Here is a 15,715-nt window from a genome sequence, read left to right as displayed (position 1 = left end):
ACAATTATAATGGGTGATTTTAATCTGCAAAATGACAAGACAAATCAGATGAGCAATGAAAATATGGAAGATGAATTTGTGGGGTTCACCGAGAAGTGTTTCTTACAGTAACACATTGCAGAATCTACCCAGGAACAGGGTATTTTAGATCTAGTAATGTGTAATAAAGTAAGATTAATGAAAGATCTTATAATTAAGAATCTACTAGGAAGTAGCAATCATAACTTGATAGAATTTGAAATTCTGTTTCGGGGGAACAACTTTGGTTTGAAACCAGTGTGCCCAATGTAAATAAGGGCAATGACAGATGTATAAAGACAAAGTTGTCTAAAGTGGGCTGGGAAATAGACTAAAATCAGTGGTGATCAGTGCCAGACATATAAGCAGGTTACTTCATAACACTCAGCAAAACAATTCATTCCAGTCCAACAGGAATTCCTAAGCAGGATGAATCACACACGTGTAACAAAGTTGCTCGAGAACAGTATCCAATTTAAAAGCTAAGGTATGCAAAGTGGCAAAAAATAAGCCAAAGGACTGAAACTTTTCAGGAAGCAGAGCAGTAACTAAACAGTTAAGAAAGAGAGGGAGAAATGATACTGGAAGTAAGTTGCTAAGTGCACAAAAATTTGGGAGGTAGAAATTCATGTAGGAATGGGACAGCAGCACGGTGGCTTAGTGGTTAGCACTGCTGCCTCACAGCACCAAGGTCTCAAGTTTGATTCCAGCCTTTGGTGACTGTGTGTGTGGAGTTTGCACGTTCTCCCTGTGTCTGCGTGGGTTTCCTCCGGGTGCTCCGGTTTCCTCCCATTGTCCAAAGATGTGCAGTTTAGGTGAATTGGCCATGCTAAATTGCCCATAATGTTAAGTGCATTAGTCAGAGGGAAATGGGTCTGGGTGGGTTACTCTTCAGAGGGTCAGTGTGGACTGGTTGGGCTGAAGGACCTGTTTTCACACTGTAGGGAATCTATTCTAAAAAAAAAAGAGAGGTCAGGCATTATCAGAGGAAGATACAAAAGGTAGGTAAAGAGGTATTGTCCCTATCCCTGTAACGAGAGGCCAGACACAAGTCCCACTGACTTCAGTTATACAGTCAAAGAGTCAAACAGATGTACAGCACGGAAACAGACCCTTCGGTCCAACGCATCCATGCTGCCCAGATATCCTAACCTAATCTAGTGCATTTGCCAGTACTTGGCCCATATCCCTCCAAACCCTTCCTATTCATATACCCATCCAGATGCTGTTAAGAATGCTGTAATTGTACCAGCCTCCATCACTTCCTCTGGCAGCTCATTCCATACACCTACCACCTCTGTGTTAAAAACGTTACCCCTTGTGTCCCTTTTATATCCTCCCCCTCTTGCCCTAAACCTATGCCCTCTAATTTTGGACTCCCCCACCCCAGGGAAAAGACCTTGTCTATTTATCCTATCCATGCCCCACATGATTATATAAACCTCTATAAGGTCACCCCTCAGCCTCTGATGCTCCAGGGAAAACAGCCCCAGCCTATTCAGCCTCTTCTTATAGCTCCAACCTGGTGACATCCTTGCAAATCTTTTCTGAACACTTTCAAGTTTCATAGCATTCCGTTCGACAGGAAGGAGACCAGAATTGCACACAATATTCCAACAGTGGCCTAACCAATGTCCTGTACAGCCGCAACATGGCCTCCCAACTCCTGTACTCAATACTCTGACCAATAAAGGAAAGCATACCACATGCCTTCTTCACTATCATATCTACCTGCGACTCCACTATCAAGGAGCTATGAACCAGCACTCCGAGGTCTCTTTGTTCAGCAACACTCTCTAGGACCTTAACATTAAGTGTGTAAATCCTGCACTGATTTGCTTTTCCAAAATGTAGCACCTTTTGGTACATTTGGTACAAATGTAGCACCGTGTCGGTGGGCGGCACAGTGGCACGCACTGCTGCCTCACAGCGCCAGAGACCTGGGTTCAATTCCCGCCTCAGGCGACTGACTGTGTGGATATTTGCACATTCTCCCCGTGTCTGCGTGGGTTTCCTTCGGGTGCTCCGGTTTCCTCCCACAGTCCAAAAATGTGCAGGTTAGGTGAATTGGCCATGCTAAATTGCCCGTAGTGTTAATGTAGGGGAATGGGGTCTGGGTGGGTGTGCTTCGGCGGGTCGGTGTGGACTTGTTGGGCTGAAGGGCCTGTTTCCACGCTGTAAGTAATCTAATCTAACCTCACATTTATCTGCCACTCCTCAGCCCATTTGCCCATCTGATCAAGATCCCGTTACACTCTAAGGTAACATTCTTCGCTGTCCACTACACCATCAATTTTGGTATCATCTGCAAACTCACAAACTATACCTCCGATGTTTACATCCAAATCATTCACATAAATGATGAAAAGTAGAGGACCCAGCACCGATCCTTGTGCCACTCCACTGGTCACAGGCCTCTAGTCTGAAAAACAACCCTCCACCACCCTCTGTCTTCTACCTTCCAGCCAGTTCTATATCCAAATGGCTAGTTCTCCCTGTAATCCATGAGATCTAACTTTACTAACCAGTGTCCCATGAGGAAATTTATTAAATGCCTTACTGAAGACCATGTAGATCACATTTACCGCTCTGTCCTCACCAATCCTTTTTATTACTTTTTCAAAAAACTAATCAAGTTCATGAGATATGATTTCCCACACACAAAGCCATGCTGACTATCAGTCCTTGTCTTTCCAAATTCTGTACATGTAAATCCTGTCCCTCAAAACTTGCTCACCACCGACATCAGGCTAACTGGTCTATAATTCCTGGCTTGTCCTTACCATCTTTCTTAAATACGGACACCATGTTATCCAACCTCCAGTCTTCTGGCACCTCACCTGTGACTATCAATGATACAACTACCACAACAAGGGGCCAGCAATCACTTCCCTAGCTTCCCACAGAGTTCTAGGATAAACCTGATCAGGTCCTGGGGATTTATCCACTTATGCATTTCATGACATCCAGCACTTCCTCCTCTGTAATATGGACATTTTTCAAGATGTCACCATCCATTTCCCCACATTCTATATCTTCCATGTCCTTCTCTACAGTAAACACTGATGCAAAATACTCATTTAGTAACTCCGCCATCTCCTGCGCTCCACACAAAGGCCGCCTTGCTGGTCTTTTGAGGGGCCCTATTCTCTCCATAGTTACCCTTTTGTTCTTAATGTATTTATAAAAACCCTTGGGATTCTCCTCAACCCTATTTTCCAAAGCTATCTCATGTCCCCTTTTTGCCCTCCTGATTTCCTCTTAAGTATACTCCTACTGTTTTATACCCTTCTAAGGATTCATTCGATCTCTCCTGTCTTTACCAGACATATCCTTCCTTCTTTTTCTTAACCAAACTCTCAATTTCTCTAGTCATCCAGCATTCCCTACACCTATCAGTCTTCCCTTTCACCCTAACAGGAATAGATTGTCTCTGGACTCTTGTTATCTCATTTGAAGGCTTCCCATTTTCCAGCCATCCCTTTACCTGCGAATATCTGTCCCCAATCAGCTTTTGAAGGTTCTTGTCTCATACTGTCAAAATTAGCCTTCCTCCAATTTAGAACTTTAAATTTGAGATTCAGGCTATCTTTTTCCATCACTATTTTAAAACTAATAGAATTATTTTCACTGACCCTAAAGTGGTCCCCCACTGACACCTCAGTTACCTGCCCTGCCTTATTTCCCAAGAGCAGGTCAAGTTTTGCAACTTCTTTAGTCAGTACATCCGCATACTGAATCCCCAGAAAATTGTCTCGTGCATCTCCTTACAAATTTGCTTCTCAATTTCCCACTGACTATTGGGGGGTCTATAATACAATCCTAATAAGGTGATCATCCCTTTCTTATTTCCCAGTTCCACCCAAATAACTTCCCTGGATGTATTTCCAGGAATATCCTCCCTCAGCACAGCTGTAATGCTATCCCTTATCAAGAACGCCACTCCCCCTCCTCTCTTGCCTCCCTTTCTATCCTTCCTGTAGTATTTGTATCCTGGAACATTAAGCTGCCAGTCCTGCCCATCCCTGAGCCATGTTTCTGTAATTGGTAAGATATCCCAGTCCCATGTTCCTAACCATGCCCTGAGTTCATCTGCCTTCCCTGTTAGGCATCTTGCATTGAAATAAATAGTTTAATTTATTAGTCCTTGTTTGTCCTCTACTTTGTTACTACCTGGCCTAACTGCTTCCCACCTGTACCAGTCTCACATTGATCTCTTTCCTCACTATCTCCCTGGGTCCCCCCACCTTACTAGTTTAAATTCTCCCGAGCAGCTCTAGCAAATTTCCTTGCCAGCATATTAGTCCCCTTCCAATTCAGGTGCAATGCGTCCTTCTTATACAGGTCACTTCTATCCCAGAAGAGATTCCAATGTTCCAAAAATGTGATCCTTTCTCCCCTGTACCAGCTCCTCAGCCATGCATTCATCTGCTCTATCCTTCTATTCCTACCCTCACTAGCTCATAGAACCAGGAGTAGTCCAGACATTACTACCCTTGAGGACCTCCTTTTTAAATTCCTCCTAAATTTCTATATTCTCCCTTCAAAATCTCATCCTTTTCCCCTCTTATGTTGTTAGTTCCAATGTGTACAATGACCTCCTGCTGGTTCCTCTCCCCTTCGAGAATATTCTGCACCATCTTTGAGATATCCTTGATCCTGGCACCAGGAAGGCAACACACCGTTCTGAATTTTCACTGCTGGTTGCAGAAAAGTCTATATGTGCCTCTGACTAGAGTGTTCTCCATCACAATCGATCGCTTAGAACCTGACGTAACCCTCATTATGTTAGAGCCTGTCTCGATACCAGAAACTTAGCTGTTCATGTTACATTCCCCTGAGAGTCTATCATCCCCTGTATTTTCCAAAACAGCATACTTGTTTGAGATGGGGAAAGCCACAGAAGACTCTTGCACTACCTGCATTCCCCTCCTCCCTTTCCTGGAGTTGACCCACCTACCTGACTGTACCTGCGGCGTTTCTCTCTTCCTATAACTGCCATCCATCACACACCCTAGCTCTTGTAAATTTCTTATTGACTGTAACTGCTACTCCAACTGATCCATGCGATCTGATAGGATTCACAACCAAAGACACTTCCTGCAGACATAATCATCAGTAATATGGACATTCTCCCTAAACTCCCACATCCAACAGGAAGAGCATATCACTCTACTAAAGGCCATCTTTGCTCCTTCACAATCTACAGACTCATAAAACAGCACCTTTGTTTTATTCTAAAAAACAGTGCTGCAGGCTAACTTAGTACTTATGCTTTATACTTTTAAAATTTAATGAAGAGACCGATCTCAATAAAACATATAATAAAGAAAGAACCCCACTCTACTCAATACTGTGGACGTACAGAAAGATTACACTTAAAAACTATTCACTTATCCATTCCTGTGCTGTGAGTTCTCCCATACAGGTTCCTCCAAGTTCTACTGCAAAGTTCGCTGACCTTGGAGGTCATGATACATGAACTCAACCAGCAAAGCTGTGCAGATAACTGTGCAGATCCACTGCTGTGTCAGATGGCAGTGTAGGTTTCTTTCTCTCTCTCCCTCACTGACCATGTGGTTGCTGCTTTTTTTCTGTCTTTCTCCTTTTAAAAGTGCCACTGTTTTGATTTTATTTCCCCAAAATTCCAAAACAATGCAATTGCTGCTCCTGGAATTTGAGGAAATCACCTCCAACACCTAAAATACCTCAAAAAATGAGAAGCTCTTACAGCCACAATTTTTTCCCCGTCCTCCATCTTGGATTACCCAGAATCCTTTCCTTGTGTAATAACATCTCTGAACAAGTTGATAAGAAAAGACTGGGTCAAAAGGCAATTAGTTAAATGTACGGAGACTGGAGAAAAGTGCAGCGAGAGAGATGTTGGTATTCTTGTGTAGAAAACAAAGGGCTCACATGCAGCTGCAGCGGGTCATTAATACAGCAAATAGAATTTTTGCTTTTATTGTGAGCAGAGTTGGAGTCTTAAAAAAAAAGTCTTGTTATAAGTGGACAGTCATCATGGGGCCACACCTGGAGTAGGATACATGGTTTTGGTCCCCCACAGTTTAAATAAAAGATGCACTGGAGCCTGATTAAAAGAGATTTCCAGGCTGATTCCTGGGATGAAGGTATTGTCTTATCAAAAAAGGCTGAACAGATTAGGTCTTTCTTCATTTGAGTTTTAAAAAATGACGGGTGATCTTATTGAATCATATAAGGTTCTGAAGGGGAAAAGATTCTGCAGGGCTATAAAAATGTTGAGAAGATGTTTCCACCAATGGGGCATTTCAGCCATAGTCTTGTTCAATGCTGGGAAAAGCTTCTGAAGGACTGAACAACCTACTCTTCCTTTTTTTAATGTTCCCAACACTTTCCAAAAAAGTGAAAGGGACAGAATCACAGTCTCTCAATCCTTTCTCCAATGCTGGTTCACTCTCCATCCTGAAGACTCTTCTGCCTCCTGTTTGTATGGTCTTTGCTTTGAAATCCAATAGGAAGAACTGGTCCATGCTCAGGAGCCACCAGAGTGTCCCCTGCGAGGCAGCACATTCTAGTAATCTCATTGGAGAACTTTGACAGCAGTTGGAGCAAGTTGCCAAATATAAACAATGACCCAGCAGTGACAGACAAGCATTGGTGATAGAAGCAAAAAAAAGGTCCATTTGGACAGAAAAAAAAGGAAAGAAATATTTACATTAAAAAACACTGAAAGAATTGCAGATGCTGGAAATCTGAAACAAAAACAAATTGCTGGAAAATCTCAGCAGGTCTGGCAGAATCTATAGAGAGAAAGCAGAATTAATATCTGGGTCCAAAGATCCTTCTTCAGAACACGTGAAATAAATTTTTGAAAGAAATATTTACCGTTATCATCCATTCCTTGAAATATCTTATCTCTGAAAAACCAACAAAAAGAAAATTACTGGCAGTGATTACATTTTTAAAAGTTTATTTTGTTTCCTATAACACTGGACTTTTGTTATTCTCTTCAATACTGTCTCAGACTGATCAATATTCACCCAAACAATGCTGTCCCAAGTGGCCACTCCATGTGTGCACCCAGCTAAAGTGAACTGGGAAACTGGGTTAAAATGCAAACAATAGTGACACAATGACAGACTTTTAAGGGAACATTTAATTATACCCAACAAAGAGTTATCCCAGTGAAAAAGAAAGACATTTTAAGAAGGATGCATCATATGTGGCTGGGCAGGTTAAAGTTTGAATTTAGTTGAAAGAACCACTGTGCAAATCAGCAAAGAGCAGCAGTAGGTCAGGAGCCTGGACAGATTGTAAAGCCAGCAAGAAAATGGAGAAAGCAGAGTGTAAGAGGATAAAATAATAAGTCATAGTAAGAGTGTGACAAGTATGTAAACAAGAAAACTGTAACTAAAACTAGTGTCAGTCCTCCGAAGCTGGCATTGGTGAGACCATATCCGGAGCACTATGTGTGGGTTTGGCCTCCTTATTTTAAATGGATATATTTGTTTCAGAAACAGTTCAAAATCAACTGATTCCTGGGATAAAGGGCTCATTCTATGAAGAAAGATTGACCAAGTTGTACCTATAACAATTAGAATTTAGAAAAATAAGAAATGATCTCGGTGAGACACACAAGATCCTTGACAGATTTAATAGTCCTAGCCATAAGGTCATACAGCACGCAAACAGACTCTTCGGTCCAACCGAAGATAGTCTATACTGTACGTAGTCCTATACTAAACTAGTCCTAGCTGCCTAGGCCTGGCCCATATCCCTCCAAGCCTCTCCTATTTATGTATATATCCAAACGTGTTTTAAACATTATAATTGTACCGACATCCATCACTTCATCAAAAATACGATGGGTCCTGGGAGGCTATTTCATCGTTTGGGGTAGATTAAAACTAGGGGGCATGGTTTAACTCATCCTTCTGTGATGGAGTTGAGGAGAATGTCTTTTTCTCAATGGGTTGCTTGTCTGTGGAATCCTCTTCCCCGAAAAGCGGTGGAGCTATTGCATTCTGAGGGTTGTCATGGCACAGTCCAATATCCTGTTTATACCTGACATATGCTTCCTTCTTTTTCTTAACCAAACCCTCAATTTCTTCAATCATCCAGCATTCCCTATACCTACCAGCCTTCCCTTTCACCCTGACAGGAATATACTTTCTCTGGATTCTCATTACCTCATTTCTGAAGGCTTCCCATTTTCCAGCTGTCCCTTTACCTGCAAACATCTGCCTCCAATCAGCTTTCAAAAGTTCTTGCCTAATACTGTCAAAATTGGCCTTTCTCCAATTTAGAACTTCAACTTTTAGATCTGGTCTATCCTTTTCCATCGCGATTTTGAACTAATACAATTATGGTCGCTGGCCCCAAAGTGCTCCCCCACTGACACCTCAGTCACCTGCCCAGCCTTATTTCCCAAGAGTAGGTCAAGTTTTGCACCTTCTCTAGTAGGTACATCCACATACTGAATCAGAAAATTGTCTTGTACACACTTAATAAATTCCTCTCCATCTAAACCTTTAACACTATGCCAGTCCCAGTCGATGTTTGGAAAGTTAAAATCCCCTACCATAACCACCCTACTATTCTTACAGATAGCTGAGATCTCCTTACAAGTTTGTTTCTCAATTTCCCTCTATTAGGGGGTCTATAATAAAATCCTAATAAGGTGATCATCCCTTTCTTATTTCCCAGTTCCACCCAAATAACTTCCCTGGATGTATTTCCAGGAATATCCTCCCTCAGCACAGCTGTAATGCTATCCCTTATCAAAACCACCCCCCAGACCCCCCCCCCCCCCCTCTCTTGCCTCCCTTTCTACCCTTCCTGTAACATTTGTATCCTGGAACATTAAACTGCCAGTCCTGTCCATCCCTGAGCCATGTTTCTGTAATTGCTATGATATCCCAGTCCCATGTTCCTAACCATGCCCTGGGTTCATCTGCCTTCCCTGTTAGGCCCCTTGCTTGAAATAAGTGCAGTTTAATTTATTAGTAACCAGCAGCAAAAAATTAGAATGGTATGTTGTTTCCCTGGTGCCAGGATCAAGGATGTCTCAGAAAGGGTGTAGAATGTTCTCACGGGGGAGAGAGGTCAGCAAGAGGTCATTGTCCACATTGGAACCAACATCATCAGAAGGGAAAAGGTTGAGATTCTGAAGGGAGATTACAGAGAGTTATTAGTCCTACCTTGTCCCTGCCTGCCCTGTTTGACTCGCTTCTGTTCTCAAATGTACCAGTCTCAGATTGACCTCTTTCATTACTTCCTCCCTGGGTTCCACCCACCTTGCCAATTTAAATCTTCCTGAGCAGCTCTAGCAAATCTCCCTGCCAGTATATTTATAACCTTCCAATTTGGGTGCAGTAATATAGCTACACTTTCTTGCAATAACATATTTGTCTTGTAAAATGATACTGTCACTCACCTCTTGTTTGAGAATAAGTCTGTTACATTTCTGAAGTATTACAGCAGTTCATGGGAAAATTTATACATTCTAATGTTAACTGTTTCTTTCAGTGGTTTGGAAATCTGGTAACGATAACGTGGTGGAATGACCTGTGTCTGAATGAAGGATTTGCTTCTTATGTTGAATACCTAGGAGCAGATGAGGCTGAGCCAGAGTGGGGTGTGGTAAGATGATCAGGGTCAGAATTGTTAAAGAAAGGCCTCTTTATGAGCAACTTATAAAACATTAAGTTGCTCATAAGAGAAAAGATAAAAATGAATTGAATCTGATAGCATTATCCTGATTGAACTGATTTATCGAGCTCCTCAGCCATGCATTCATCTGCTCTATCCTCCTATTCCTGCCCTCACTAGCTCGTAGCACTGGGAGTAATCCAGATATTACTACTCTCAAGGATCTCCTTTTTAAATTCCTGCATAACTCTCTGTCATCTCCCTTCAGAATCTCAACCTTTTCCCTTCCGATGTTGTTGGTTCCAATGTGGACAATGACCTCTTGCTGACCTCTCCCCCCCCTTGAGAACATTCTGCACCCTCTCTGAGACATCCTTGATCCTGGCACCAGGGAAGCAACACACCATTCTGATTTTTCGCTGCTGGCTACAGAAATGTCTGTCTGTACCTCGAACTAGACAGTCCCCTAACACAATTGATCTCTTGGAACCCGATATACCCCTCATTGCATTAGAGCCAGTCTCGGAACCAGAAACTTGGCTGTTCGTGCTATGTTCCCCTGAGAATCCATTCTCTCCCCCCCTCCCCTTACATTTTCCAAAACAGCATACTTGTTTGAAATGGGGATAGCCACAGAAAACTTCTGCACTAGGTGCCTACCGCTCTTACCTTTCCTGAAGTTAATCCATCTATGTGACTGTCTCTGAGACATTCCCCCTCCCCCACTTCCTATAGCTGCCATCCATCACATAATGTTGCTGTTGCAAATTCCTCATTGCCTCTAACTGTCTTTCCAACCAATCCATTCAATCTGATTGGATTCGCAACCAATGGGATTTATTGCAGATATAATCCACAGTAACCAGTAATCTCTCCTTAAACTCCCACATGCGACAACAAGCACATATCACTCTGCTAAAGGCCATTCTTGCTCCTTCACAATCTACAGACCCAGAAAATAACACCATCTTATTCCTCTATAAAACACTGCTCCAGGTTAAATTTATAGTTATGGCTTATATTTTAAGTTTAATCAAGAGACATATCTCAAAAAACATATAATCTAGGAAGAATCCTTTCTACTCACTACTGCAGACTTTCTGTAGGCCACACTTAAAACTATTCACTTATCTGTCTCTGTGTCGTGACCTCACCCAAACAGGTTCCTCCAAATGTGAATTTCAGTGTTTGTTAATTTTCCCAGATGCACTCCGATGTCCAGCGATACAGGAATTCAAACAGCAAAGGCAGTAACTGTGCAGGTTCATTGTGGTGTCAGTTTCTTTCTCTCTCTCTCTCTCCTGCACTGACCTCACCATGTGCTTCACTGTTGTAAGAAATGTGACAGCCAAATAGCACAGACCAAGACCCTACAAACTGTAATGTGATAATGACCAAAGCATCTATTCATATTAGTTGAGGGATAAATCTCTGTGAGGGTGAAGGGCAAGGCTGGTAGATATGTAGGGAAGTAAAAAATGAGGTCTGCAGATGCTGGAGATCACAGCTGCAAATGTGTTGCTGGTCAAAGCACAGCAGGCCAGGCAGCATCTCAGGAATAGAGAATTCGACGTTTCGAGCATAAGCCCTTCATGACCAGCAACACATTTGCAGATATGTAGGGAATGCTGGATCACTAGAGAAATTGAGGTTCTGGTCAAGAAAAAGAAGGAAGTATGTCAAATACAGACACTGGGATCAAATGAGTCCAGAGGGGAGTAAAACAGCCGAAGGAGGACATTTAAGTGGGAAATCATGAGGGGAAAAAAAGGACATGAGATAGACTTGGAAAATAGGGTTAAGAAGAATCCAAAAGGTTTCTACAAATACATTAAGGGCAAAACAGTAATTCAGAAGAGAATAGGTCCCAGTAAAGATCAGCAAAGCCGCCTATGTGAGATGGGTGGGATACTAAACGAGTATTTTACATCCATGTTTATAGAGAAGGATATAGAAGCTGGAGAACTTGGGGACATAAATAATGATATCTTGGAAAGTGTCCATATTACAGAGGAGGAGGTGCTGGACGTTTTAAAATACATAAAGGTGGATAAATCCCTGGGAACAGATCAGGTGTATTCTAGAAATTTGTGAGAAGCTAGGAAAATGATTTCTGGGCCCCTTGCTGACATATTTGTATCATCGATAGTCACTGGTGAGGTAGCCGAAGATTGAAGTTTGGCTAATGTGGTGCCAAGAAAGGTGGTATGGAAAAGCCAGGGAGCCTGACATCAATGGTGGGCAAGTTGTTGGAGGGGATTCAGAGGGACAGGATGCATTTGGAAAGGCACGGATCCTGATTAGAGATAGTCTGCATGGCTTTGTGTGTGGGAAATAGTGTCTCACTTGATTGAGTTTTTTTGAAGAAGTGACAAAAAAGATTGAAGGCAGAGAAGTGGACCTTGTCTATATGGACTTCAGTAAGGTGTTCAACAAGGTTCCACATGGTAGGCTGGTCAACTAGGTTACATCACTTGGATACAAAATTGGCAATAGGAGTCAGAGGTGGTGGTAAAGGACTGCTTTTCAGACTGGAGGCCTGTGACCAGCGGTGTGCTGCAGGGATCAAATGCTGTGTCCACTGCTTTTGTCATTTATATAAAAATTGTGTTATGAATATAGGAGGTATAGTTAGTAAGTTTGCAGATGACACCAAAATTAAAGGTGTAGTGGACAGTGAAGAAGGTTCCCTCAGAGTATAACGGGACTTTGATTAGATGGGCCAAGTTGTGCCAAATGGAGTTTAATTTAGATAAATGTGAGGTGCTTCATTTTAGAAAGATAAATCAGGGCAGCACTTATACACTGAATGATGATGTCCTGGGGAATGTTGCTGAACAAAGAGACCTTGGAGGGCAGAAACTTGATTCCTTGAAAGTGGAGTCACAGGTTGATGGGGGATTAAAGGAGGCATTTGGTACAGTTGCCTTTATTGGTCAGAGTTTTGAGTATAGGATTTGGGGAGGTTATGTTGCGGCTATACAGCACATCAGTTAGGCCACTTTCGGAGTATTGCGTTCAATGACTCCCTGCTATAGGAAAGATATTGTGAAATGTGACAGGGTTCAGAAAAGATTTACAAGGATGTTGCCAGGGTTGGAGGATTTGAGCTACAGGGAGAGGCTGAATAGGCTGGAGTTATTTTCCCTGGAATGTCAGAGGCTGAGTGGTGATCTTATAGAGGTTTATAAAATAATGAGGGGCATGGATAGGGTGAACAGACAAGGTCTTTTCCTCAGGATGGGGGAGTCCAGAACTAGAGGGCATAGGTTTAAGGTGAGAGGGAAAAAATATAAAAGGAACCTGAGGGGCAACTTTTTTTACACAGAGGGTGGTGTGTGTATGGAATGAGCTGCCAGAGGAAGTAGTGGAGGCTGGTAAAATTACAATATTTAAAATGCATCTGCAAGGGTATATGAATAGGAAATGGTTAGAGGGATATGGGCCAAGTGCTGGCAAATGGGACTAGATTAATTTAGAATATCTGGTCGGCATGGACGAGTTGGACTGAACAGTCTGTTTCTGTGCTGTATGTCTCTCTGACTCTACTGGACCAGATTCCAGAAAGAACTCCTGTGCCCATCTTCAAACGAATGCCATTAAATTATTTACACAGGGACACCCAGAGAGTGGGTGGGAAAGGCTGAAAGAGGAATCTCCAGATTCATCATCTCTGAGCAGAGACTGAAAGGATGGTTTGGGAGAGAAGAAAGGGCGTGTGGTGGCGGAGGAACTGAGTCCCAAAGCCAGTCAGCATTTAAACAGGAAGAATCAGGGGACAGCTACAGTTTGAGCAAACTTTTTAGTGATATAAACAAATTGTCTATATCCCTTTAATGGTCTGATCCTAGACGGCATAACTGTGAGGATGATTTGGAGATGCCGGTGTTGGACTGGGGTGTACAAAGTTAAAAATCACACAACACCAGGTTATAGTCCAACAGGTTTAATTGGAAGCACACTAGCTGATGAAGGAGAGTCGCTCCGAATTTGTTTAATTTGATTGCTGATTGCGAGAGCTCTGTACTTCACCCCATATCCTTGTTCTTTCCCCACACCCATGCAAGTGGTTCCTTTTCAGACGTATATCTTTCATTTCATGAGTTAGTAATGAATGTGGTTCGGTCAGCCTGCAACGCCCGCGAGATCACAGCAACTCACTCAAAAACACTCTCCTGAATAAAATCACAAATGCAGGCGGCTCCCTCCGCGCTTATTAAATCGAGCATATCAAATTTCTGAGCGTATTCTTGAAGAAAATGTCTGCTTACCCTCGAAAGAAAACTGTGGAAGGCTAGAGACAGCGTACGACAAGAGGCAGATCGGGATAAATGCCTTTAACAGCCCCATTTTCAGGCAATGCCCCTCTCCTTCCTGTTCGAACTCAGTGCCTTTTACTTCCTCCTCTTGCTGCCAATTGCAGCTGTGAAAGTGCACAGAGTACAGTACTGGTCAGGGTGGAAGTTTACACTAACAGTTTTTTTTCCAATTGGAGATCGTCAGTGACGATTTGCACACGTTGCATTTGTGAAATGAGCACAGTAATAAACCCAAGAGATTTCTGTTTCCCCTCCTGCAAGTGGTGTGCAGGATACATTACTGCTTCATAATCCTGGCTGCTCTACCAGGTCAACTAACCGTGAGCAATTGGAATTAACCTAACTGCGGGAGATGTGAAACGAAAAAATAAATTGCTGAAGAAACTCAGCAGGTCTGGCAGCATCTGTGGAGAGAGAAAGCAGACTTAACCTTTCCGGTGACCTTTGGTCAGACCTGAAAGCCAGCGGGAAATGGTAATAAGAATGCTTTGGGGAAGAGGGAGGTTAAGGGGTCAAAGAAATAGAGATGGTGTCCAGAGAGACAGACAATATGATTGCTGATGATAAGTGAAAGAGAAATGCTGGGCAGTGGGATAACAGAAAAGTGTGAACAGTTGAGAGTGGGGAGGCTGTGCTGGGAGCAACTGGTGCAGATCAGGAACTGGGAATGTGGGAGGAGGGTATTGATTATGGAGGAGAGAGGTCATCCCAGGAGATTATTAAACTGAATGTTGGATCCTGAGGGCTGTAAGGTACCGAGGTGGAAGATGAGATGACATTCTTCCAACGTGTGTTGAGCTTTCACTGGAGAACTGCAGTAGGCCAGAGACAGAAATGTTGGCCGTGGAACACAGTTGCAGTGTTGGAGAAGCAGGCAACAGGAAACTCGGAGTCATTTACACACACACAGAATCATCACCTAGTCTGTGTTTCATTGCCCCAGAGGAGACCACATTGTGAGCAGGGAACATAGTAGACTAGATTGAGGGAAGTGCAAGTAAAGCACTGCTCCACCTGGGAGGAGTGTCTGGGACCGTCAGTACTGACGGGGAACGTAGTAAATAGGCAGGTGTTACACCTTCTGCAGTTGCAGGGGATGATGCCATGGGGCTATGGGACTGTGTGGGGGGTTGTTGGGAGTTGCGGGGTTGTGGACCAAAATGTCCCAGAGGGAGCGGTCCCTATGGAATGCTGACAAGCAAGGGGAGGGGAATAGTAAGACTTGAACCTGGGCCTCCTGGCTCAGACATAGGGATGCTACCATTGTGCTACAAAACTTGACCCCACTAACATAACCTTCTGTTTTTCCCTCATGTGTTCATATGGGTTCCAATTAAGTTCAAAAGGACATTGCAACAGGAAGATTGTTGTGAATGTTTTGCTGCAAGAAAACTGCATGACCATGTGTCTCAGAGAGGTCCATCAACCAATGAATTTGCAAAAACCTAGGGATATCCCTCATGGTTTTCAGTGTCTCAATTTAAAAATAACCTGCAGCACAGATTTATGTTTCAAACGTGACAAAATGTTCATTTATTACGTAACTATTTCTGCAAGCTGTAATGTGGCTACTGCGAGATAAGGAGTGGTAATCAGTCTCTTTATTTTCACCCCCTTCTTGGTCAGTCACAATAGTTAATTTTTGTTAGCACACAGGTACCAAACTTCACGTTGATGTAGCTAATTATATTTTAATTGAAGGAGCAAATTAATTGGAAGGCTTTTTTTGAGTGACAGACAGTGGG

General features: G+C 42.9%; 1 protein-coding gene across 1 annotated transcript in view; it reads right to left on the bottom strand.

Annotated features, from left to right (window-relative positions):
* ctsh (cathepsin H) overlaps nt 1-14,114 on the bottom strand; it is a 40,295-nt gene extending 26,181 nt beyond the window's left edge. Inside the window, exons 1-2 of the mRNA XM_060852815.1 lie at nt 13,923-14,114; nt 6,886-6,917 (exon numbers count right to left, since the gene is read on the bottom strand). Of these exons, the coding sequence (XP_060708798.1) occupies nt 6,886-6,917; nt 13,923-14,001 (111 nt within the window). The 5' untranslated portion in view covers nt 14,002-14,114. The remainder of the gene's footprint in view (nt 1-6,885; nt 6,918-13,922) is intronic.
* Nucleotides 14,115-15,715: the final 1,601 nt, after the last annotated feature.

The sequence above is a fragment of the Hemiscyllium ocellatum genome, chromosome 39 (genome assembly GCF_020745735.1).
Source record: "Hemiscyllium ocellatum isolate sHemOce1 chromosome 39, sHemOce1.pat.X.cur, whole genome shotgun sequence".
NCBI lineage: Eukaryota > Metazoa > Chordata > Chondrichthyes > Orectolobiformes > Hemiscylliidae > Hemiscyllium > Hemiscyllium ocellatum.
Note: the sequence above shows the minus strand (reverse complement) of the source record. Positions and strands in the feature narration are given on the sequence as shown.